This window comes from Telopea speciosissima, chromosome 8 (genome assembly GCF_018873765.1).
Source record: "Telopea speciosissima isolate NSW1024214 ecotype Mountain lineage chromosome 8, Tspe_v1, whole genome shotgun sequence".
Taxonomy (NCBI): Eukaryota; Viridiplantae; Streptophyta; class Magnoliopsida; order Proteales; family Proteaceae; genus Telopea; species Telopea speciosissima.
Window position 1 is genome coordinate 3274270 of NC_057923.1, and position 26146 is coordinate 3300415.

Here is a 26146-nt window from a genome sequence, read left to right on the forward strand (position 1 = left end):
GAAACTAAATTTTAGCTAATAAAATCCTACGCAAGATATAAAAAAAGACTTCCTAAAATTTAGGACTTAAAAGGCTATGTAATCCTCCTTCCGCTAGCTGTCCATGGGCCCCACAGGGATTTACTAGTATTTCACGCAACAGCCTGGCTGAAATCCTGTATTTTTATCTCCATACGAGCTGGCCATGGGGCCCATAAAAATCTGAATCAGTATCTCGTTCAGGCTGGTTGATAGCTTTCCTCCTAGGCTCCCACGAGATCTGTTGAATCCCCTACAAATCAGCAAATTAGTAGCCAATAAATCTGGAATATACTCCTCCCTTAAATCAGCAATCTTGATCTCTTCTTTGAACAAAATTGATGGCAGAATGTGGCCCAATTATGGGCCAGGTGCAGGCTAATTTGATGGCTCAGAATATGGGCCAGAATTGAACCCAATTGAATGCCCAATTGTAGGACCTGATCTGCATCAAGAACACTATTACCTTTGAGATTGAAGGTTCAAACACTCTTCTAGGAAGCTTGATACAGCTTGTAGATGGACAAAACGTCGAAATTGCACGAAGAAATGCGAAGTTTTCGGCCAAAATCAACCTCCCTATGTCGAAACCACCTAAAGCAACAGGTCTCGGTTGAAACTTGCTCGAAACAGGGTATTTATAAGCTTGTTCGAAACAGGTTGAAACATGTCGAAATATGGTATGTTTTAAATTCCCTGGACATCTCGTCTCAGACTCCTGCGAAACCGAGACATCTTGGTCGAAACTTCAGATTTGTTTCCATGCCACCCCAACTAAACCTTTCTAAACAAACGGGCCCCAAGGGAAAGCCTAATTGAAATCAATGGTGGTACCATTTAACTTGGCACCATATCACGATTTCTTGCCTTGTGTCAAACATGGGTGGTTCCATGTGATAGAGGACCTCACACTCATCTCACTCATCAAGTTTGAGCTTGAAACAATAAAGGGAAGTGGTTAAAAAGTGCGTGTAAATCTTCATTTAATTACAAAAATGCATTGCATATAGTGTCCTGTTCATAATTTTTTTTGAGCTGTGCAATTCATGGGAAAAAAATGCATGATTTTGGCAAAATTTCAGTGTTTTGATTGTTTCGACCTGACCGAAACACCAAAACAGGACGAGTTTTCGAACCGTGCTTTGAAATCCATTTTGAGGCAGGGCCAAAATTGGATCTATGAGACGGGTATGGTAAACCCTACCATATGGACCCACCCGTGCTTGCCACTATAAAATTTTGTGTGAATCATGGTGTCATCTAAACAAACCCAAGTTTAAAATTACTGTTTATAGCAAATCTGGTTTATATTAGGTGGCTGGGGTTGGTCCCTCTTTTTATTTATTATTTCTCATGGTTTTGGTTCTTTTTTTTTTTTTTTAAAATGAGCTGTGATTTATTATTTCTAGTAAAACCAAGTGTTGCTATTAAAAAACACTATTTATAGCAAGTCTGGTTTATTATTTTGGTAGATTTGGCTTCTTTAATCTTCGAGTCGGACATTTTTCTCAAATTCAAAGTAGAATTGAGAAGCGTTTGTCATGGGTTATGAATTAATCAAGTCAAAATCATACAAAAGGTCAAGCAGTGTTTTACAGATATATATATATATATATATATATATATATATATATATATATATATATATATATATATATATATATATTTAAATACAAGTAGGTTTTTGTAGGGGTCTGTAAATACAACTCGTGGGAACTGTTATAATTCATATTTTCAAGTGAAGAGCAAGAGTACTGCTATTTACTGTTGAATTCTTTGACCTACAAGATTTGGTGAGCCGTTCTACTGCTAATTATTCCAGTTATTGCTGTTGCAGATTTTATAGAACTCTTCGTTGTGTTATATTGAGTTTGATTGTTAATTACAGGCTAATTATCGTATTGTTTGTGATTTTTCAATATATGCCTTGATATTTTTGCTGTTATGCATTAGTCTCCTAGTTCTTTATTTGATCAGATTACATTGCTGGAAACTTGTTCTTGAGTTTTCTTTGCTTGCTCATTATGTTATACATTCAGAACTACTTTTCTTTGTAGATTGGCAAACCTTCTCAATAACCTTTCAAAGTTCAAATTGGAAAAAAATTGAATTTCTCTCGACTGTTCCCATGTTTTTCCCACGTGATGCCTTGTTTTAAGTTCCATTGGATTCTGACTTTGTTTGATTTTGTTTTTTTTTAGTTTGTTCCATGAATATTATATTCTAATCTCTTGTCCTCCTCCCTTGGATTCGAAGTTCCTCAGTCATTCTTTAGTTCTTTATTCTTAAGCTTTGTAGGAATTATTGTTTAATTTTTTTTTTCCGCTCTCTCTAATATTTCATTGTCTTTATGGGGAAATAAGTAACACTAGCTGCACTACCCTCTTTCTTAAAAAGAATTCTTTCTCTATTTAATTTTCAAATATTGAATTATTCTGGAAATTAGATGGGCTAGTAAATGCCTATTATCCTAGTCCAGTAGGTCTAGAGAGCTTTCTAGACTGGTACAAATATTTGCCATGTGGTAGTTGGATAGAGCTGAAATTTTGTAGAAAGATGAACCCAAAAGGTCCCTTGCTCACATGAAGTTTCAGCCAAAACAGAGTTCCAAGTAGCAAAATAAGGTTTTGAAAATCCCGTGGAAAAATAAAACTTCTCTATAAGGAAATGGAAGGCTGAAAATACAAGGGATATGTTAATACATCGTATATGGTTTGATATAATCCTGAATTTTGACATGTAGTCAATATCCCAATATCAACCATCCACGTGGATCTCTAGTCGTGCTGGACTAGAAAAACTTTTGCCTCAAATTATTCACATGAAGGCATCATTGAGTTTGATACTTGAAATCCCATATCAGCGGTGATATTCAAATGAAACATTCATCTAGAAATAATAAGGGTATCATTTTGGCATCAACAGTAATGCATTTGTCCTGAACCTTCCCATTTGTTTAAACATTGTGACACCCATTTCAGTTTGGCGGTGGATGAAACGGCTGTTGGTTTGAAGCATTTACTAAATCATTGTCTTCTGTTGAGTACCGTTTGTGGTTGTCAGTTTTTTCGAGCTTTTACAAAATTTATTAGCCAAATAGGTAGGATCAATTTGTTTGGTTAGACTTGGGGTGATATCATGATTTGCTCCCTTTGTTTAGGGATAGTGTCTAGTTCTTCATTGCTACTATTTGATGTTATCTTGACTTGTGCTTCTTCAATACAGATAAAAAAATTGTACCAAAATCGGCGACTGATGTCAAACTGATAAGTGCTGGGAAAATCCTGGAAAACAGCAAGACTGTTGGCCAGTGTAGAGAACCTTTTGGTGACCTTCCAGGAGGCGTCATCACCATGCATGTTGTAGTTCAGCCCTCTCTAGCAAAGACAAAAACAGGTAGTTGCATCTAACTCTCATGGGCTTTAATTTAATAATCATTTTCCTTATCAGATTATTGTATTTTTTTAGAACTTAGAAAAGATTTAAGGTTCGTGAAGAGGACATGATGGATATGTGCTACCTGCTGTCTGCATGATTTCTAATTTTGTGAATGTAGATTGTTTTGGATTCTAAAGGCTCGGTTTATAAACTCATAGTGCCTTACTTTTCATGTCATTTCTATCTATCTATATATCTATCTGATAGATAGATAGATATAGATTGATAAGTGGAGCTTGGTGCAACGGTAAAGTTGCTCCATTGTGATCAAATGGTCACGGGTTCCAGTCTCAGGAAACAGCCTCTCCGTGAAGCAGGGGTTAAGGCTGCGTACTTTATGACCCTCCCCAGACCCCGAAGTGGTGGGAGCCTTGTGCACTTGGTACGCGCTTTTTTTAATTTTAAAAATGATGAGCTCACTTCAAGATTGGAGGACGAAGATTCTAATCTGATGGTTATATTTCACTAAATCTGATGGCAAATCTAACGGTCCGATTTTCAAAGAGTAACTACTAGACTTAAAAAATTGATAAAAAATAAAAAATCCAATATATAGAAATAAATGAGATGGTAAGATGGAGATAGAAAAGGGGATCAATGGTAGTACAGATAAGGAAAGAGATAATAACGTAAAGGTAGAGAGAAATAACAGAGGAGAGAATTTTGCTACCTGTCCCAAATAAGAAGAGATAACAGACACACAGGAGAGAAAATAGGAAAGGAGGAAGTTGCGATGAGCCGATGAGAGGGAAAGAAATAAGGCCTTCATAAAAAATAGGATATGAGAACTAATAATCAATAAGAAGGGAGAGGAGGAAAAAAAAGCTAGCGGTTGGTTAAATACTTAAATAAAGGAGAAACTGAAGGAGAGAAAGAAGGAAATAAGAATAGTGAAAATCTTCCTAAGTTGGAGGGTGAGAGAGAGAGAGAGGGAGAGAGAAATAATGTGTGAGAAAAAGAAGTCCAACCGTGGGGGGAGAGAAAACACCAGCAAAATTTGCAACAACCAATAGTCCAAAACTAAAATCGAAATGTGTGTGTGTTATTATTTCGTGCACTATTAATAGACCCTCTCTGGCGCTTTATATTTCAGCTCATTACAATTTAAACCCAAGGAATCAAAAGCCCATACCCCATAGATATTAAAATAAGACCAATTTTTGGACCGGGCCTGCATTACCATGTGTAGTAATTTTTGTTTTGTAAGTTTTTCATCCATAGAAGGCGGGTCTTGGTGCAATGGTTAAGGTTGCTCCATTGTGATCAAGTGGTCACGGGTCCGAGTCTGGAAACAGCCTCTCTGCGAAAGCTGGGGTAAGGCTGCGTACATTATGACCCTCCCCAGACCCCGCAGTGGCGGGCACCTCGTGCACTGGGTACGCCCTTTTATGTGTCTCATCCATCTGTTTATGGGGATGCGAATGTTGTTTTTCCTTTCTGATCTCCATGATGAAGTTTCAGGTTTGGTTTCTAATTGAAAATGAGATGATTGCTTCTGTTCCTAGAATCTGGGATGAGAAGCTATCCAAATATGCTTTTTTGTTTCCAACTGGCTCTCTGGTCTAGAAGGCAGAAATGGAAGCTTAACCTTAGTCATAGATAAAAAAAAACTCAATTGAACTCACAAGTACTATCACAAATATTTGGTATAAGCTATTGATTGTACCATTTCATTCTTTTATGCCACAATTGATATTTCTTAGAGGTGTCTTTAATAAAGTGCCAGTCAATAAAAAAAATAGTACTTTTAAAAATTGTAAGAGTTCATTATTCAGGCTGAGGTGATAAACATATGAAAGAGAGCCCAAGATTTTCTAGGCTGAAAAGTGAGAAAGTTGATAGTTGCCTACTTGCCTTAAATAGAACAGGCTGGGAGAACAAGATTCCTGTAGCCAAAACCCTAGCAGCAGTAGAAGATATTGGTTTTACTTTCAATCAGTAATACCAAATAAAATTGTAGAAAAGCTGAAGGCCCAAAAAACTATTTGTTAATGTACTTGTATCAGTGCAAAACTGGAAATACAAATAGGTTGGACCATTCTAGGGAAAGAATTTTATTAAAAGGAAGAACTTATATTAGATCTGGAAACCTGCACTTTGCTTGGTTGTGGTTTTACAGCGATCTTGAGGAATGTATTGGTTGTGCGAAATTCTTTGCCATCTTGCTTGAAGGCTGCAGTATTACAACAATACTTTTCAATGAGTTAACTATCTGTTACAAATCCTTAAATAAGTGAAGTTGGTCTAGATGAAGTTTCATTTGATTAGCTTGGATCGAATCAGCTACCATAAAGGTCTAACCCTAGGAGGACTAAGGCCAGTCAGCAGCCTTCAGTTTTTGGATCATATAAGGGTTTTTTGAAGGGCTTTAGGGGATTATAGTTCATTTTCTGTTTGGCTATGGTTGCGTTGGGGCAAAAATGGAAAAATCATTTTCTTTGAAAGATTGTTTTGATTCTGTTCATGTAGACTATTTGTTGTGAAAATTCTGGTTAATTACAATTATGCTATTGCCTCTTAGATTTGAGTTATCTATTATTCGAGTGGACCAATAAGCGATCCGATTTGGGTTTTCGAACCCCGGATCTGCATTAGGGCGGCTCATGCCTACTGGTCTACTCTTACATAAAGCTAAAATTTCAGAAAGGGTTAGGAGGGAGGGGGTTGGGGAATACATGGTTTTAAAAAAATCAGACTGGAATCAGTGGGATGGCTTTGGAATCGATTGACCCTGATTCTTAGTAACCGAGTCAGACTGATTCTGACCGATTTGAGGCTTTTGAATGTGTAATCTGGGATACTGCCTTAGTTGTCAAGGTGTCCAGGCAGTTTTGTTTGGGCCTAGGCGACTGCCACCTTATTGCAAGGTGCTTTTTATTGGTATCGAACCCGGTATTGGCCCTTATTTATGCTAAATATCATTTATTTCATTTACTTAAGATATTATTTATAAATAACCAAATACCCCCCTATTTGAATCCAATAAAAATAGTTAAAATCAAATTCCAAAAGGATAAAAGGTCAACCCCCGGTTCAAGAACAAAAACTAGATTTTCGGCGGTAGGTGAAATTTTCAACTTTCAAATGCTGGGGTTTTTCTCAAATCTAAAAATTCTAGAAATCTTAATATGGTAAAACATTGCTAATCGAAAGTGCGCAAACCAGATTTAAGCAATTTTGGATTTGTTGGAAAGCTGGTTTTGTGCTCTATTTAATACGAGAAGTCTCATGTAAAAATAAAATCATTTGACTAGTCCAACTTCTTAGAGAACAAGAATATCTTTCTAAATCGAGAACAATTTAATTACTTATAGATAAGATCATATTTTCTAAGAACAGTATAAACCAAACGTATGTTTTGATTGTTTCACACTTCCAATAGCTTGCTTCTTCAGTTCTGCTGTGTTCTAGTTCTATGCTGATTTTTAATGGCTTGATGTGGCTTAATATTGATTTTTGATGACTTGATGTGGCTTAATGTTGATTTTTGATGACTTGATGTAGCTTAATGTTGATTTTTGATGATTTGATGTGGCTTAATGTTGATTTTTGATAACTTGATGTGGCTTAATGTTGATTTTTGATGACTTGATGTGGCTTAATGTTGTTTTTGATGACTTGACACTTGAGGATGCTTTATGTTGAGTTTTGATGATATAAGGTATATATTGTAGCACACTAAAATATTGTAGCACACTAAATAATGTTAGAAAAGGGGGGGGGGAATAAAAAATAACACTTGAGGGCGCCTTGGTCACCTAGGCGACACCTAGGTGGGCGCCTTAGCGATTAGGCACCTTTCTACTGCCTTGCCGCCTTGACAACTATGAATACTGCCAAGGAGCATTACTGAAGTCCTAATCAACCTGAAGTGATGCAAAGAAGAGTGTGGCAGCTTATTCAATTAATAAAATCTGCACGAACTAGTAATAAAAATGAAATTATAATAAGGGAGAGGGTTGGGCATGCCACCGGCTTTCGGTAAGCTAGCGGCATAGACTAATCACATGGCTAGACACAAGAGGGCAAGAGGTTCTTTTCGAAAGGGGGAGGGGAGAGGATGACACTTGCTGGGCACCTTGGCGGTGTGCCCAGCCTTTTCCCTTCGAGTTGGAAAATTTGTTATTTGGATAAATAAGATTTCAGGGTGGTAGAACTTTGCATAGAAAGATATGAGGGGGATGTTGACTTTGGAGAAAGTGTGCTCATTCACTATTCTTAAACTGGAAATGGAGCAGGAACGGGGCAAAATCAGAAGACATGAAGAGATTCTGAACCCCCTCCCCCCTAAAAGAGGGGGTTGGGGAAGAGAGAGAGAACCTTTACTATGGCTCCGTTTGGTTGCAAGGGAAATAAAAAGAAGAGAAGTGAAATTAAGTCAACACTAAAGTGGAAATTTTTGTAATCATTGCCTTGCATGATGGTATAACCAACTCCAAAACATTCCAAATTTGATGATTAAAATTTTCTTTACCTTGCAATCAAATTCTTTTATACAACAACAACAACAACTCAGCCTTATCCCAACTAAATGGGGTTGGCTACATGGATCCATGCGAAGATAAAAAAATAAAAATAATAGTAAAAGGACGAGAGAACAACGATGACTACAGAAACACAGGGAAAACCACTTAAAAGAGGTCGGCTACATGGATCTTAGCCCTCTACTCAGCTCTATTCGAGGCCATACTTGAGGCAAGGCCCAAACTATGCATTTCTTTCCTCACTACTCCTAGTGTCAATTTAGACTTGCCCCTAGCTCTTTTAGATCCGTCGATCTGAATCAAATCACTTATCAGCACTGGTGCATCCTAAGGGCTCTGTTGAACATGACCATGCCACCTCAAGCGACTCTCTGGTAGCTTCTCAAGAATAGGGGCTATTCCAAACCATAGTTGTCATGGCGTCCTGGCGCTGGAGAAGCATGCATATCGACCTACGCCATGGTGTCTTGTCTCTCTTTCCCTCTTCAATTTCTTCTTCCTCTCTCTCTTTCCCTCTTCGATTTCATCTTCTTTTGCCATTGATGTTTTCTCTGTTGGGCGGTGACTGCAACTCTCAATAGAATTGTTTTGAACCCTTTGAGAGAGAGTCGATTGGGCTTGAGTTTTGGTGCATTGAATTACCACCCTAGGGCGATCCTTACCAGAGAGGTTCGCACCCAAAAGCTTTCCTTGCCCTGAGATTCAAACCTTTGAAGATTACTTGCAACTAAGAAGTCGCCAGATCTAATTCCAGGGATTAAATACTCCTTGTTTAATTGATTTCCGTGATGAGTTCTTGCTGGAATTGATCGAACATGATGTGGCGATGCTTCGCCTGAAGATTTAGACTGGACTGAGAAGAGTTGAAGGAGTTATCTCCTTTGTACTGCGCTGTTTTCCGTCCCAGGATGAAGGCAGAAGGTTGAAGACAACCGTAATCTGATCGTGGGTTATTACAAACCCTTATTTTTGTCTTTTTCCTAAAGTACCCTTCTCTTCTTTTATTCCCCTTTGTCCATACTTTACACATCCCTCCAAGTTTACCCTTAGTCATTAAATCCAAACCCTTTTATGCCCTTTCTTAGATTCTGCTTAATTACAAGATTGCCATCCTTAAAACTTGAGAAACAATAGAGAAAAAATAAAACATGGCTTGAGTATACATCTATTAAAACATTAAAAAAGAGAAAATAAAAAATAAAACATGGTCGACATTATCGCCTTGGCGTTGCCATGGCGGGCGATGTGTTGATATATCGATCAGACACCCCTCCACTGACTTGGATCGCCATGACGCAGTGACAACTATGCTCCCAACTCAGTTCTAGTATGGCCATGCCTTACTCCTTTCTAGTCTTGCCACACATCCATCTCAACATCCTCACCTTTGCTACACTTAGTTTATCTACCTGCCGTTTCTTCACGGCCCAACATTCTGCGCCATACATCATATCTGGACGTATGGCAGTCCTGTAAAATTCCCTTCGAGTTTTAAAGGGATACGCCGATCATACAAAACGCAGGTTGCACCTCTCCACTTTAGCCATCATACTTTAATTCTTTGGGAAACATCATCATCTATATTACCGTCTTTTGTTACGATGGATCCAAGATATCTAAAATAATCACATTTAGATATCTCTTTGTGAGAAGAGAGAATTTAGAGAATGCTTGGATGATCTTAACCGATCACCAAGGCCCTTTATTTTTATAGAATTGAAGTATAATTAATCAAAGTACAAATAGGAATATTGCCTCAGTCCTAATCCTATTAGGAATTCCTAATACAACTAGGAATGCCAGAATAGGACTCGGCTGAGGGAAGAACAATAAAACAAAGGGAAAAAATAAAAGAGAAGCATAATCTGACTAGTACTACTCCTAACTTGACTAGGACTAATCCTAATTTGCTAGGACTAGTAGGACTCATCCTAATCTAACTAGGACTACTTACCCCAATCGGGTAAGCAGCCTATTTCAACACTCCCCCTCAAGTTGGAGCAAAGATGTCGATCATACCCAACTTGACTAGATTGGGATAAAACAATTTTTCAGACAATCCCTTGGTGAAGATATCAGCAAGTTGATCCGCAGATGTCACAAAGGGAATACAAATCAGCCCATCTTCTAACTTCTCTTTGATGAAATGCCTATCCACCTCAACATGCTTGGTATGATCATGCTGTACAGGATTGTGTGCTATGCTGATTGCAGCCTTGTTGTCACAGTGCAACATCATAGGAAGACGAATAGGAACACCAAGATCTTGTAGCAACCCTTTAAGCCAGAGTAATTCACAAATACCTTGTGCCATAGCTCGAAACTCAGCTTCGGCACTAGAACGGGCAACAACATTTTGCTTCTTGTTACGCCACGTGACAAGATTTCCACCTACAAAGGAGCAATACCCAGAAATAGACTTGCGATCTGCAGAACCAGCCCAATCAGCATTAGTGTATGCTTCTATCCGTAGACGACCCTGTGTAGACAAAATAATTCTTTTTCTAGGAGCTAACTTCAAATAGTGTAAGATACGATGAACGGCCTCCATATGAGAAGAGTAGGGATCATGCATAAACTGGCTCACAGTACTCACGGCGACAGCAATGTTAGGACGACTGTGTGAAAGATAATTCAGCTTCCCTACAAGTCTTTGGTACCGGTCTTTATCAACAGGCTCACCCTCTTTCTCCTTGAGTCGAACAGTAAGATCCATAGGAGTATCTGAAGGACGACAGCCTAACAACCCGGTCTCAGCCAATAAATCTAGGACATACTTCCTCTGGGAGAGAAAAATGCCTTTAGAAGATCTGGCCACTTCAATCCCAAGAAAGTATCGTAGTTTTCCTAGATCTTTAATCTCAAATTCTTGTCCAAGGAAGGTCTTCAACCGTTTGATCTCATCACCATCATTGCCGGTAACCACTATATCATCAACGTAGACTATAAGAACTGTGAGTTTTTCACTAGCCCTCTTTATAAAGAGTGTGTGATTAGCATTACTCTGCTTATAGCCCACAGAAATCATGGCCTTGTGGAATCGGCCAAACCATGCTCGAGGTGACTGCTTCAGCCCATAAAGTGCACGCTTCAGCCTACACACTTTTCCTGGTTTCTGTCACAAGAGAACCCTAGTGGAATGTCCATATACACCTCCTCATCCAGTGTTCCATTTAGGAAGACATTTTTTACATCTAGTTGCTGCAAATCCCATCCAAGGTTGACTGCACAAGATAATAACACACGAACAGTATTTAACTTTGCAACAGGTGCAAAAGTTTCCTGGTAATCAATGCCGTATGTCTGAGTGAACCCCTTGGCCACGAGGCGTGCCTTATACCTATCCACAGTGCCATCTACCTTCTGTTTCACCACAAACACCCATTTACATCCAACGGTTTTCTTCCCAGGTGGAAGAACCACAAGCTCCCATGTGTTATTTTTCTTCAAGGCTTCCATTTCTTCCATCATCGCTGCGTTCCACTTTCCATCTGATAGAGCTTCCTGCCAATTGTTAGGAATACGAACAGAAGAAAGAGAGGAAACAAAAGCATGAAAGGATGGGGAAAGAGAGTCATAAGAAACAACATGAGATATGGGATGCTGAGTGCAAGTCCTGACCCCCTTTGCGAAGAGCAATAGGTAACTCAGGAGAAGGAACATTACTAGGTGGAGAGGCAGGTTCTGGATCCAGGTTCAGCAATTGGATGGGTACTGGAGCAACAGTTGATTGAACTTGCTTATGTTTCCTTGCATAGGTCTTCATGTTAGTAGCATCAACCCTCCTCTGAAATTCACTAATAGTCCTCTGGATAGGAGTCTGAACAGGGGTAGATTGCTCCCCCTGAATAGAAATAGTCTCCCCCTGTGTAGGAACCTCTCCCCCTGAGTCAGGGGGAGTATTAAGGGCAGGCCGAACTGGTTCAGACTCATGGTAACCAGATTGAAGTGGAGGTGGAGAATCAATAGTCAGCACATCTTCACTAACACTCTCCCCCTGAAGAGGTGGGGACATAAAATATGGAACGTTTTCATGAAAAACAACATCCATGCTGACAAAAGTCCTGCGGGATGGAGGGTAATAACATTTGTACCCCTTCTGAGTAACAGAATATCCCAAGAAAATGCAGCGGAGACTACGTGGGTCAAGTTTACCAGGGGACCTTGTATCCCTGGCATAACAAACGTAGCCAAATACCTTAGGTGGGACTATAAAGGAAAAAGAGCCACGTAATAGCTCAATAGGGGCTTTGGAAAGAACACAACTGGGCAGCCTATTAATTAAATAGGCTGCAGTAAGGACAACATCCCCCCAATAAAGGGAAGGGACATTGCGAGCAAACAGAAGAGCCCTAGCCACCTCTAAGAGGTGGCGGTTTTTCCTCTCAGCCACACCATTTTGGGCTGGAGTGTCGACACAGCTGGTCTAATGGAGAATCCCATGGGCAGCAAGGTATTTTTGGAACTGACCTTCCATATACTCTTTCCCATTGTCACTCCTCAAAATTTGAAGAGTGGCATTAAATTGGGTTTTAACCAACTGATGAAAGTGCTGAAAACATGAAAAAACTTCATTTTTTGTGTGCATAAGGTATACCCAAGTGAACCTAGAATAGCAGTCAATAAAAGTGACATACCACCGATGTCCAGACAAGGAAGCTTTCCTACTAGGACCCCACACATCAGTATGAACAACATGAAATAAGGAAGAGGATCTATTATTAGAAATAGGATAAGTTGAACGTGTCTGTTTAGCCAAGACACAAGGCTCACAAAAAAAGTCTTTCTTATTACAGTCTTTAACTAATGCTGGAAATAAATGTGATAAAGTACCTAAAGGGGGATGGCCTAGCCTAGAGTGCCATTTATGTAATTCAGAAGAGAAAGATGCCGATGGTAAAGCCTAGGTAGGTGTAGGATCGCCATCAAGCAGGTACAATCCGCCATGCACTTTACCCAATCCAATCGTCTTCCCAGAGTCCAGTTCCTGAAAAACACAGTGAGTGGGAAAAAAAGTCACTTTACAATTCAGGGATTTAGTGAGACTGCTAATGGAAAGAAGGTTAGTTGTAAATTTGGGAATATGCAACACAGATGACAGGGTAAGAGAAGGAGAACAACCAATGGATCCTTTTCCTGATATGGAGGAGAGGGACCCATCAACAATTTTGACTTTATCCTTACCAGAAGTAGGAGAATATGTATTAAAAAGGTTGGAAGAACCTGTCATGTGATCAGTAGCACCGGAGTTTATGATCCATGGAGTGGAAACTACTGATGCACAATGACCAGCAAAGGAAATACATGTACGGGCAAAGAAGGAACCTGAATTGGCAGCAGATGTAGTAGAGGCAGCGGATGTGTTCAACATACGACGTAGAGCCTGGAGTTCGTCCTGGGAGAAACCGATGTCAGCAGTGGGAATTGGAGCTACACTTTCAGTGTGATTGGCTTTGGTTTTAGACTTAGCACGACCACGTTTGGCCTCAAAATCAGCTAGCTTCCCATGTAATTTCCAACATTGATCCTTAGTGTGATATGGTTTGTGACAATGCTCACACTTCACAGGCTCTTTGGTGGTAGTAGCAGCAACCCAGTCAGAAGAAGTAATAGGGGTGGAGCCAGCAGTTTGTAAGGCTGATCTCTCAACTTTGGGAGTAATCATCATGGCAGCCCTTCGTGTCTCTTCACTGTGAACATAAGAAAAAGTCTCCTCTAGAGTGGGGAAAGGAACCCGACCAAGGACTTGCACACGGATAGGGTCATAATCATCATTGAGTCCAGCTAGGAAATCATAGACCCGAAATTGATCAACATAAGAATAATTGGCAGTAATATCAGTAGTAGTAGTAGGTTTAAACCTAGCATAATGATCCAATTGCTGCCATAAACACTTGAGGGCAGCATAGTATTTAGTAACAGAGATCTCCTTCTGAGTATTGTTTTGGAGTGTCTTCCTGATTTCATACACCTAAGCACCGCTTCCTGATCGACCATAAGTTCCCTTGACAGCAGTCCATATCTGAGTAGCAGTGTCAAGGAGGAGATATTGATTGGATAGATCAGTGGTCATAGAATTTAGAACAAATGACATCACCATAGCCATCGTTGGCAGCCCATTTAGTACGGGCAGTACCTTCTTCAGCAAGTTGTTTGGTGGTGCCATGAAGATACCCACCAAGCCCCCTACCAGCCACAGTCAAGGAGAGAGATCTGGCCCAGATGAGGTAATTGGATCCATCAAGTTTAATAGATGCAACATAAGGGAGGAATTCTGTCAGCGGCTGCGAATCAACTCCAGAGTTGGCCATGGTCACTTCTGAGTCCCCCATATTGTAGACAACACAGTGGCAGCAAAACAGAAATAAAAAAATGGATGAATCCGTGTGGCAGCAACAAGCAGCCCTAAATCCAAAGTTCGATAGGTAGGGTTTGAAAAAAAAAACCTTAGAGGAGAAATATCGATTGGGATTTAAGGGTCTTCAAATAGTGATAAAATACTGTAGAAACAGCCTTGAAATTTGATGCAGATGTGTTCAAACAGCAGCCCACATAGAGAGGAGAAAAAAAACCTGATCGAGAAATAGCAGGTTTATGTCAAAAAAACCTGGAAAAGAGATCGATGTGGAGATATGCCTCAATGGTGGGAAGAGAAACAGAGACAGCACCTGTCCAGAAAGCCTCCAGTGATGTATCCCAAGAAAACCAGCTTTAATGGCAAGGAGAAATTGGTCTTCAGCAGGGGAGAACTCCAAAAAATATCGCAGAAGTATGGGCAGCAGCTATCGAACCAAAACCTTCTTAATTCATCAATTGGTGAGGTGATAAATTAGGGCAGCATCTATCTCACAGATCACCTCATTAGATCTGCCCTAATTGGAGAGAGAAATAAAAAAAAAAAGGTGAAGAAATTCGAGTGGGAGGGGAGGGGAATGGATATTGAGTGAAAAAAATGGAAAAGAGAACGATGGAAGGGGGGAGGGGTAGGAACCGGGTTAGGTCAAAGAGACCTGATCTGATACCATGTGAGAAGAGAGAATTTAGAGAATGCTTGGATGATCTTAACCGATCACCAAGGCCCTTTATTTATATAGAATTGAAGTACAATTAATCAAAGTACAAATAGGAATATTGCCTCAGTCATAATCCTATTAGGAATTCCTAATACAACTAGGAATGCCAGAATAGGACTCGGCAGAGGGAAGAACAATAAAACAAAGGGAAAATATAAAAGAAGAGAATCATAATCTGACTAGTACTACTCCTAACTTGACTAGGACTAATCCTAATCTGCTAGGACTAGTAGGACTAATCCTAATCTAACTAGGACTACTTACCCCAATCGGGTAAGCAGCCTATTTCAACACTCTTTATCCTCAATCTTGACCACTTCATTAACCGACATATTCTGGCTAACGTTGCACACCATGTGCTCGGTCTTTGTTCTACTTATCTTAAGGTCTTTTGACTCCAAGGCAGATCTCCATAACTCCAACTTAGCGTTAACCCTGCTTTTGTCTCATCTACCAACATAATATCATCAGCAAAAAGCATACATCAAGGAATCTCATCTTGTATTTCTCTAGTTAAATCATCCATGATAAACGCAAACAAATAAGGGCTTAAGGTTGATCCATGATGTAGCCCAAGTGTAATTGGGAACTCACTGCCTTGACCCCCCCCATCGACCTTACACTAGGCACCACGCCGTCATACATATCTTTAACTATGTCCACGTATTTACATGGCACCCTTCTCTTCTCCAAAATGTGCCAAATTAGCTCTCTAGGGACACTATCATAGGCTTTTTTTAGGTCAATAAAGACCATAAGAAGATCCTTCTTGTCCTCTATACTTTTCTATGAGTCTCCCAAGTAAAAATATAGCTTCCATCATGAATCTACCTGGTATAAAACCAAATTGGTTCTCTGAAATGGTAGTTTACTTTCTAAGGCGGGTATCAATAATCCTCTCCCATAACTTCATCGTATAGCTCATTAGCTTTATGCCTCTATAGTTATTGCAGCTCTGAATATCACCTTTATTTTGGTAGATTGGGACCACAATGCTTTTCCTCCATTCATCCGACATTTCCTTGTGCTCAAAATCTTGTTAAGCAGCTTAGTTAGCCAGGTTAAACCACATAATCCTAGGCTCTTCCACACTTTGATTGGAAGTTGGAACTCCGTCTAGGCCAAGTGTCTTGCCTATTTTCATCCTTCTTAAAGCTTCTTTGACTTCAGACACCCTAATTTTGCGTATATATCTATGGGAAGTGGTGTTGCGACGAATAATACAGTTCTATGGGGCATTATTACTTGTTTGACCACTTTATCCGTAAAAGGGGTTAAGGAGTCTTCTTTTAATCTCCACCACTTTATCTTAGGGCATATAAGTTCCCCTATTTTACGAAACTGCAAGGTGAGATACATATCCAAGACGACCAATCTATTTTGAGTGGTTAGACTCTCCCCAGATATAACCTTACAATCCTTACAAAGTGATCTGTCGGCCCTTCTTGTTAGGAAGAAGTCTATTTGGCTGGTATGATGCCCACTTTTGTAGGTAACCAAATGCTCCTGTCTCTTTTCAAAGAAGGTGTTCACAATGGATAAATCGTAAGCTAACGCAAAGTCTAAAATTGAGGTTCCCTCCTCATTGCTCTCCCAACTCCATAGCCTCCATGAATGCCTTCATATCCTCTACTTTCCCTCCCAACATGACCATTCAGATCACCCCCTATAATAATCATATCTCGTTGACTAAAACCTTGCACTAATCCATCAATGTGTTCCCAAAATTGAAACTTACTACTTTCATCCTGTCCTACTTGAGGTGCGTTGGTGCTGATTATGTTAACTTCTTTCTCCAATACTAGCTTGATGGATATAATCCTATCTCCAATTCATTTAACATCCACCACAATATTCTTAAGGTCTCCACTACAATGCCCACTCCACTTCTATTACTTTGATTTTCCACATATCAAATTTTAAAGCTGTCCAACACCTTAGCTTTTTTGCCCCCTTTTATCTAGTCTCCTGAATACAGGCAATATTAATCTTCATTCTCCTCATAACATCTATCAGCTCCATGCTCTTACCCGGTAAAGAACCAATGTTCCAGGAGGCTAATCTAATCCTACGCTTTTGGACTAGATTCTTTACTCGCATTTGTCCATTGTACGAGAACCCTTGCCTATTTCTTTTATATGAAAGTAAAATAGGTTTTATATTGAAAAAATATATTACCAAATAGGGTGAGAGTTTTAGTTAGGTTATAATGTGCATAATGAGGGATCAGATAACTCTTTTTTTATACTGTTTTTGGGCATGCAGAAAAAGTCTGTCAATCTTGATTATTGACATGTTCTATTCTCCAACTCCTCTGCTGGTTACTTTAGTCCGTTTTTTCAAGTATGATTTTGCATTATGTCTTCTTCTCATACAATGTAAATCAAACTATCTTGTACACCTTCGATCCTTACTAATCATTTTGAACCAGCCTTATTTTTGCTAATTAATAACTATTAGTAACATTTCATTTCTGATCATTACAAGTCTACAACAACAACTACTCAGCCTTATCCCAACTAAATGGGGTCTGCTACACGGATCCTTGCAAAGAAAAAATAGAAAAAATAATAGTGAAATGGAAAGAGCATGACAACATCGACAACAACTCAGCAACAACCCACCTAAATGGGGTTGGCTATATGGATCCTTTCCTCCATTCAGCTCTATTTGAGGTCATACTTGAGACAAGGCCTAAGCTCTGCATGTCTTTCCTCAATACTTCTCCTAGGGTCTTTTTAGGCCTGCCCTTAACTCTTTTTGATCCTTCAATCTAGATCAAATCACTCCTCTGTACTCGTGCATTCCAAGGCCTCCGTTGAACATGGCCATTCCATCTCTCAAACTACTTTCATGGATCTTATCCTGTATGGGGGCAACTCCCAAATCAGCTCTAATATGATCATTCCTTACTTTATCCTTCCTAGTTTTGCCGCACATCCATTTCAACATCCTTATCTCTGTTACACTTAATTTATGAGTTTATCTATAAGACGCTTCTTAACTACCCAACATTCTGCCCCGTGCATCATAGCTGGTTGCACGACTGTCCTATAGAATTTTCCTTTAAGCTTTATTAAAGGAATACGTCGGTTACATAACACTATAATCACACCTCTCCACTTCAACCATCCTACTTTAACTTTCCGAGCAACATCATCTTCTCTTTCATAAAAAAAAACATCATCTTCTCTGTCACCTTATTTATGATTGAACCCAGGTACCTAAAATAGTCACATTGCGGAATCTCTCTTCTCATCAATATTCACCGCCTCTTTACCCATCCTAGTGTGACTAAAGTTACATGCCATATACTTTGTCTGCGTCCTACTTATCTTAAAACCTTTTGATTCCAAAGTTGATCTCCATACCTTCAACTTGGTGTTAATCCCCGCTTTTGTCTCATCTACCAATACAATATCGTCAACAAAAAGCATACTCCAAAGAACGGATCTCTCGTTAAATCATCCATGATGAGCGCAAACAAATTTGGGTTTAAGGCTGATTGTTAATGTAACCCAACTGATATTGGGAACTTGTTACTTTTCCCACCCACGGTTGTTACACTAGAAACCATGCCATTATACAGATCTTTGATTTATGTCTACATATTTACTTTAAACGCTTCTCTTCTCTTCTCTTGAGTGTGCCCGATTATCTCTTTCGGGACTTTGTCATAAGCCTTTTATAGGTCAATAAAGACCATATAGAGATCCTTCTTGCACACACTGAATCTTTCCATGAGCCTCCTAAGTAAGTAGATAACTTTGATCGTACATCTTCTTGGCATAAAACCAAAAATTGGTTCTCCGAGATAGTATTTTCTTGTCTTAGGTGGGTTTCAATAGCCCGCTTCCATACCTTCATAGTGCTCATTAGTTTTATGCCTCTATAGTTATTACAATCTTGAATATCACTTTTATTCTTGTAAATTGGAACCGCAATGCTTCTCTGTCATTCATCTGACATACTCCTAGTGTTCATACAACAGCAACAACAATAACAACAAACTCAACCTTATCCCAACTAAATGGGGTCAGGTACATGGATCCAAAAAAAAAAAGTAGGAGAAACTGACTAATGACAAATGAGAAATGGAAAATGACAAATGACAAATGAGAAATGAAAAATAACAAATCAAAGATGGAAAATAAAAATAAAAGAAGAAATAAAGATGAAAGATGCAAATAAGAGGAAAGAGGCTCAACCGAGCAAGTCAGGAGAATCTCCTTAAATGGGGTTTGCTACATGGATCCTGGCCCTCCAATAGGCTCTATCCGAGGTTATACTTGGTACAAGACCTAGATTATGCATGTCCTTCCTCACAACTTCTCCCATGGTCATTTTAGGCCTGCCCCTCGCTCTTTTGGCTCCTTCAATTAGGATCATATCACTCCTTATTGGGGGGTCCCTGAGCCGCAGTTGAACATGACCAGACCACCTCAAACAACTTTCTCAAAGCTTGTCATTGATCGGGGCAACTCCTGAATCAGCTCTAATACGCTCATTCCTTCCTTTATCCTTCCTAGTTTTTCCGCACATCCATCTTAACATCCTTATCGCTGCTACACATAGCTTCTCGATATGTCACTTCTTAATTGCCCAACATTCTGCCCCATACAGCATAGCCGGTTGTACAATAATCCTGTAGGACTTTTCTGTAAGCTTTAAAGGAATACGTCGGCCACACAACACTCCGGACGCGCCTCTCCACTTCATCCATCCCACTTTAATTCTCTGTCAAACGTCATCCTCTATGTCACCTTCTTTATTTATGATTGACCCTAGATATCGAAAATAATCACTTTGCAGTATCTCCTTTTCCCCAATTCGCACCATGTTAGTATCCATCATAGTATGGCGAAAATTACATATCATATACTCTGTCTTCGTTCTACTATTCTTAAAGCCTCTTGTTTTGTTTCATCCACCAAAACAATATCATCAAGGAAGAGCATACACCATGGGACCTCGTCTTGAATGCTCTTGGTTAAGTCACCCATGATAAGCGCAAATAGATACAGGCTTAAGGCTGATCCTTGATGTAATCCAATCGTAATTGGGAATTCCTTGCCCTGACCTCCCACAGGTCTCACCTTGGTCACCACGCCCTCGTTCATATCTTTAATTACATCCACATATTTACTCGACACCCCCTCTAATGTAGAGCCAATTTAGGGTAGAACTAGTCCCAAAGAACCCAGGAATAATCAGCAATACAAAAACTCAGATTAGGGGTTGAACCAGAAATTAGGGGGTTAAGAGTTTTGTCAAACCAACCAATAGAAGGGGGTGAAAAGGGGATCGAGGGAAGTGGAAGGTGAAGTGGAATGGTGGTCAAAGCCCAGCAGGGTTTGATGGAAGGATATGGAGATATGGGGGTTCAGATATGGCAGCAACCTTCAACTCGCAGGAGCAGCACAAAGGCCCTCAATCGAATGGACACAGCAGCAGCAGTTCTGGAACCTGATTGTTGCTTGGCTCAGGCTTCAAGAGGTCTTCACAGCACTTGTATAAGCTTCAGATGACAGCAGCAATGAGAGGAAATCGAGCAGGGATAGGAATAAAGAAAAGGGGATAAAGATAGTTCGGCTCTGTCATCCAGGTTTCTCAACCCTTCAAGTCATGAGAATCACTTGAGAAGGAACACATAACTTTGCATAAGCAATCTTTCATTAAAAACTGATAAATCGTGGGGTGGCTGAGAACAGCCTTACAATTAAAAAGGAGCAAAAACTTGCTTCCCAAGAAAAGACGGAAATAGAAACCAAGTATTGACTAAGTCTTAAGAATTAGAAACTACTCTGACTAGGACTGAAATAAAAAATAGAAACATAATAAAATCTTCAATATCTTGTTAATTCTTCAAATCTCCCTTGTGGGACCCACTTGGATGACTTAATTGTTGCAGCCGAAATCTCCAGCCTGTGGTCCCCATCAGTTCAACTTATTAGCTTTAGAAGAATGACAAAATTGCCCTTCACTTAAGAACTTGAATAACTAATACTTAAAAGACTAATCTGCCCCCACAATTTTTTCAAGAAATATTCTCATCAAACCAAAATAAAGGGGCGGTGACACTGTTCACGTGAACAGTGTTTTGGCCTATTCTTCTTCAGGTTTTGATCTACATCAACTCTCCGCTTCTTAGAAAAAATTCGACCTCGGATTTTGAATTGAATAGGAAGGAGTTGTGTTGTGCACATCCATCTTCAAGCTGTAGTAGAGCTCTGGCAGTTCCTTGATGTCTGGAATGAAATCTTGTAGACGTGGCCCTCGTTCTTGGAAGAATTCCGGTGGAAAGATGAACTCTATGTGATCTGATTTAGAAGCAGAGAGATCCTTGATTATCATAACTGTGGAATCGTATTCCGTTGCAGGCTTGAACTCCTCCTTTTCAAACTCTTGTGCATTGGTGATCTCAACGGGTTCTTCTTGTTGGGGGGCCATAATCACCTCGGCTGTCTCTTCAGTATCATAATCCAAGAGGTCATCATCATTGTCACCATCAAGGGCTGACCAATAATCATCGAACTGAGGCTTGCAAATCTATACATCGGGGTTAGCTTCCATACCCGCAAGGACTGAATTTATCGTCTCTGGTACCTTGACGACTACGACATAGACCTCCTTGGTAGGACCATTGAGACGTTGGTCTAACATCTGCAGAATTTTTTCCAATGTCATAGTAGAATTCGTAGGAAGTGGACGGTAGCCAGGACAAAAATCAGCTTTAAGCTCTTGGACTTCTTTCTTAAGATCAATCATGTCACCTATTAACCTCTTCAGCTCCCTAACACTATCCTCCCTGCTGGCCATTGTACGGCTCTGATACCAAATAATGTAGAACCAATTTAGGGTAGAACTAGTCCCAAATAACCCAGGAATAATCAGCAATACAAAAACTCAGATTAGGGGTTGAACCAGAAATTAGGGGGTTAAGAGTTTTGGCCAACCAGCCAATAGAAGGGGGTGAAAAGGGGATTGAGGGAAGTGGAATGTTGGTCAAAGCCCAGCAGGGTTTGATGGAAGGATATGGAGATATGGGGGTTCAGATATGGCAGCAACCTTCAACTCGCAGGAGCAGCACAAAGGCCCTCAATTGAGTGGACACAGCAGCAGGAGCTCTGGAAATGCTTGGCTCAGGCTTCAAGAGGTCTTCAAAGCACTTGTATAAGCTTCAAATGGCAGCAGCAATAAGAGGAAACGAGCAGGGATAGGAATAAAGAAAAGGGGATAAAGATAGTTCGGCTCTCTCAGCCAGGTTTCTCAACCCTTCAAGTCATGAGAATCACTTGAGAAGGAACACATAACTTTGCATAAGCAATCTTTCATTCAACTGATAAATCGTGGGGTGGCTGAGAACAGTCTTACAATTAAAAAGGAGCAACAACTTGCTTCCCAAGAAAAGACAGAAATAGAAACCAAGTATTGACTAAATCTTGAGAATTAGAAACTACTCTAACTAGGACTGAAATAAAAAATAGAAACATAATAAAATCTTCAAAATCTTCTTAATTCTTCAAATCTCCCTTGTGGGACCCACTTGGATGACTTAATTGTTGCAGCTGAAATCTCCAACCTGTGGTCCCCATCAGTTCAACTTATTAGCTTTAGAAGAATGACAAAATTGCCCTTCACTTAAGAACTTGAATAACTAATACTTAAAAGACTAATCTGCCCCCACAATTTTTTCAAGAAATATTCTCATCAAACCAAAATAAAGGGGCTGTGCCACTGTTTACGTGTACAGTGTTTTGGCCTATTCTTCTTCAGGTTTTGATCTACATCACCGTCTTTGCTAGAACATGCCGGATTAGATCTCTAGGGACTCACTCCTAGGCTTTTTCCAGGTCAATATAAATACTCCTAGTGCTCATAATCTTATTAAACAACTTGGTTAGCCAGGACATAAAAAGCCCTAAGCTCTTCCACACTTCTGTTGGGACCCCCTTTGGGCTATAAGTGGTTTGCCCACTTTCATCTTCCGTACAACATCTTTTACTTCAGACACCCAAATTTTATGTATATATCTATGACATGAAGTGTCTTGATGAGTAGTGCAGTCTTTAGGGGCCCTATTGCCTGGAAAACTGTCATTTAGTAGGCTGTGGAAATTTCCTGGCCATCTCTCCTGAATGTCCTCGTCACTTATTAGTACTCGACCATCTTTACTGTTAATACATCTAACATGATCGAAATCTCTACTCTTCCTTTCCCTCATTTTAGCTACCTTATGGTAGCTTTTTCCCCTTTTTTAATGTTCAGATTGTTATATAGATCTTCATATTTCTTCTCCCATGGTTTCCTCCACAATCCTCTTAGCTTCATTTTTGGAAAATTTAAAAATTTTTAGATCCTCTACATTCTTAGTCCTTTGCCAAGTCTTAAAACTAGGGGACTGGCATTTTCTTTTTGAATCTCCCAGGACCTCTTTAGCCACCTTCTTCATAAAAGTACTCATCTCATTTCACATCGTGTTAGTGTCTCCCTCAAAGTCCCACTTTCCTTGTTTGACCACCTTATCGGTAAATAGATTCAGGGATTCTCCTTTTAAGTTCCACCACCTTATCTGATCATTACAAATCTATTGGAGAAAAACAGTAGCATAAAGATGAAGGTGGAACAGACCTATCTATAGTAAAATGAAATAACCTGGATGGCTCTTGGAGCCACTGATTCTGTTTGAATCTCATTGGCTGAGAATGGTTTGTTGGTTTCTTGATGAGCCAGTAATAGTTGATAGTCATGAATGAGAGGTTGACCATCTGGGTTTCTATGCTTCTTGGCATGGGGCAGCTTTTTTTTTTTTTTTTTTTCCTTACTCTTGGATGAGACTTGCTGTTTGGCCTTGGTTTTTTAGCGTGGGGAACTCATCTTACATTGATGTTCCTGGAGACATCAGGCAGGCTTCTTGTTGCTGAACTCTTCGACCCCCTTTCCCTCTATGTGTGTGTCACAGACAAATTTTTCACAAGGTTCAATTGCCGGTGCAGTGCCTTAGCTAATGCTTGACCACGGCAAGCCTAAGGCCATTCAAGCCATCTTAACATTGCGCCTTGGCGCCTCAATATGTCGTCTTGGCATCAACCCAGCACACATGGTAGCCCAAGCTCCTTGAACTACTCAACACAGAGGTGTCGCCAACAGTACAGCATGCCCTGTGTCAAGAACAAAGGCCATTGACGACCACAATGCACGCTCATGCATGCGTACTCAGGTGTCACGGCTTTGCCGACACTTTGGCTGTGACAGCATGGTGTGGTCCACCTAATTGTTACATGGGACAACCTTGTGATGGAGGAATACTCTGCATGGCCCACACTTTCTAGTGTGGTCATGCAGGAGGGTAATGCCGCAATTCTGATAGATTGATAGGGTGGTCTAGACCAGCCTAATGTCAAAATGCAGAGCGAAATTCAATCATATTCTCCCTTCCATTTATTGGTATTTTCCCTTCTATTTTCAACTGTGCATATGTTTCCAACTATTTTTCAAAATTTTCATTTCTAGTGGATTTTCAAAGCTTTATACTGCCATGTGGTTGATTCTTTTTTGGTTGAAATTTGACATGTTAGTGAGGGACCTTGGAACCCTACATGTCCACAAAATTTGGGCCCCATGAATTTGCATCCTGAGACATACTAGGGCCATACAGCTAATCCTTCCTAGGTGGACCATCCCGGAAACCATGGCTGAAGATGTATGTGTATATCATGGATGTTACATGTGATGCAAGCATTGAGTACTTGTAATGGCCCATTGGATTCTTCTTATGGTGGTTATATTCATTGTCAGTGTCTGAAACTGTTTATACATTGGTTTGCTGGAAATTCTTGGTATTTTGGCTGCCAATAGGACTGCTACACTAGTGTGGCTGTTCATGCAGTTTAATCTTGCTGCCGCAACTACATTGTTGTGATTCACTCTGTGCACTACCTATGTCCATTTTTGGTAGGGGGAAGTATAACATGGACTAATTAATGAAAAACTATCTGAAGTCCCTGATTGTCTTAGAAATTGAATGGAAAACACAATTGAGGAGATATGAACTTTGTGTTGGTAGTAAATTTCCTTATACAAAGACTATTGTTGCTGAGAATTACTTATGCTGTTTGTGTGAACAGAAAAGAAGGTTGATGATTCCCCAAGGAAAAGTGTCTGCTCCTGCTCCATTTTGTAATAGCAAGTATGGGATTGGTGAATGCAATGCTGGTGCTGTTGGTACTTGGGTCCATTTCTTCGGCCGAGTGTAGCTGGAAAGACACCCTTTGAACCATGGTCTCGACTCAGTGGAAGGATGTTTATATTGTATAAGTGGAAGTGGTGGTGGTGGTGGTTTATGTACTTAGTTACCTGTCCTTTCTTAATTTCTAAGATTGGATTGATATATCTGGTAGGCCATTTATTCATACCAACGCATTCCTGGTGTTTTGAGATAGTATATATATAGTTATATATATTTCGTGGTTGTTATGTTGGTGGAGAGAGATGCCGTACACTGTGGGCATGAATCGGGAACCAAGCTGGTGCGTTGAAGTAGAGCTTTTCATCTGATGATTGTAATGAATTTCTGAGGTTGCCTGTATTTTCAGTTACTTGTATCAGCGTTGTTTTACTTGAGACTCCTGACTTCATGGCTTACTTCTGGCCAAGGAGTGATATATGATGTGTTGTTAGGAATCCCTCCTGTACGGAGGGATGTGGATTCATCCATTGGTGGGTTCTAATTATATGGTCAGGTCCACCACCACTCCCCTTCCATCAAGCATTCTTCCTAACGAATTTTGCTGTGCAAGTTGGTGGTCTATTGTGGTGTTCTGGGCTTGAGTTTCAAACACAGTTTCCATGCTTGGAATTAGCCAATTAGGAGGAAAATAGGGGAAAGAAGGAATTATAAGTGAAAAGTTGATTAAAAGCAATAAATTGTCTAATAAGATACAATTAGGCCCTGTTTATTTGACAGGGACTTGGGTGGGGTGGGAGAATTGGGGTGGGTAACTACTGATGTGGCACTTCAAATTCTTAATCCAACTTTCTTTGTTTAACCTTTGCACTGGAAAATCTTACCCTCCTTTGGTATCCGAAGTTCCACAAAAAAACAAAGGACTGTGGTTACTGTGCATAGGAAAA

At 39.9% G+C, this 26146-nt stretch overlaps 1 protein-coding gene across 2 annotated transcripts in view; it reads left to right on the top strand.

Annotated features, from left to right (window-relative positions):
* Positions 1–25677, top strand: part of LOC122672849 (membrane-anchored ubiquitin-fold protein 3-like) — a 38658-nt gene extending 12981 nt beyond the window's left edge. For both annotated transcript variants that reach the window (XM_043870346.1, XM_043870347.1), the window contains exons 3-4: positions 3244–3414; positions 25141–25677. In XM_043870346.1, the coding sequence (XP_043726281.1) occupies positions 3244–3414; positions 25141–25196 (227 nt within the window). In that variant the 3' untranslated portion in view covers positions 25197–25677. The remainder of the gene's footprint in view (positions 1–3243; positions 3415–25140) is intronic.
* The last annotated feature ends 469 nt before the right edge of the window (positions 25678–26146 follow it).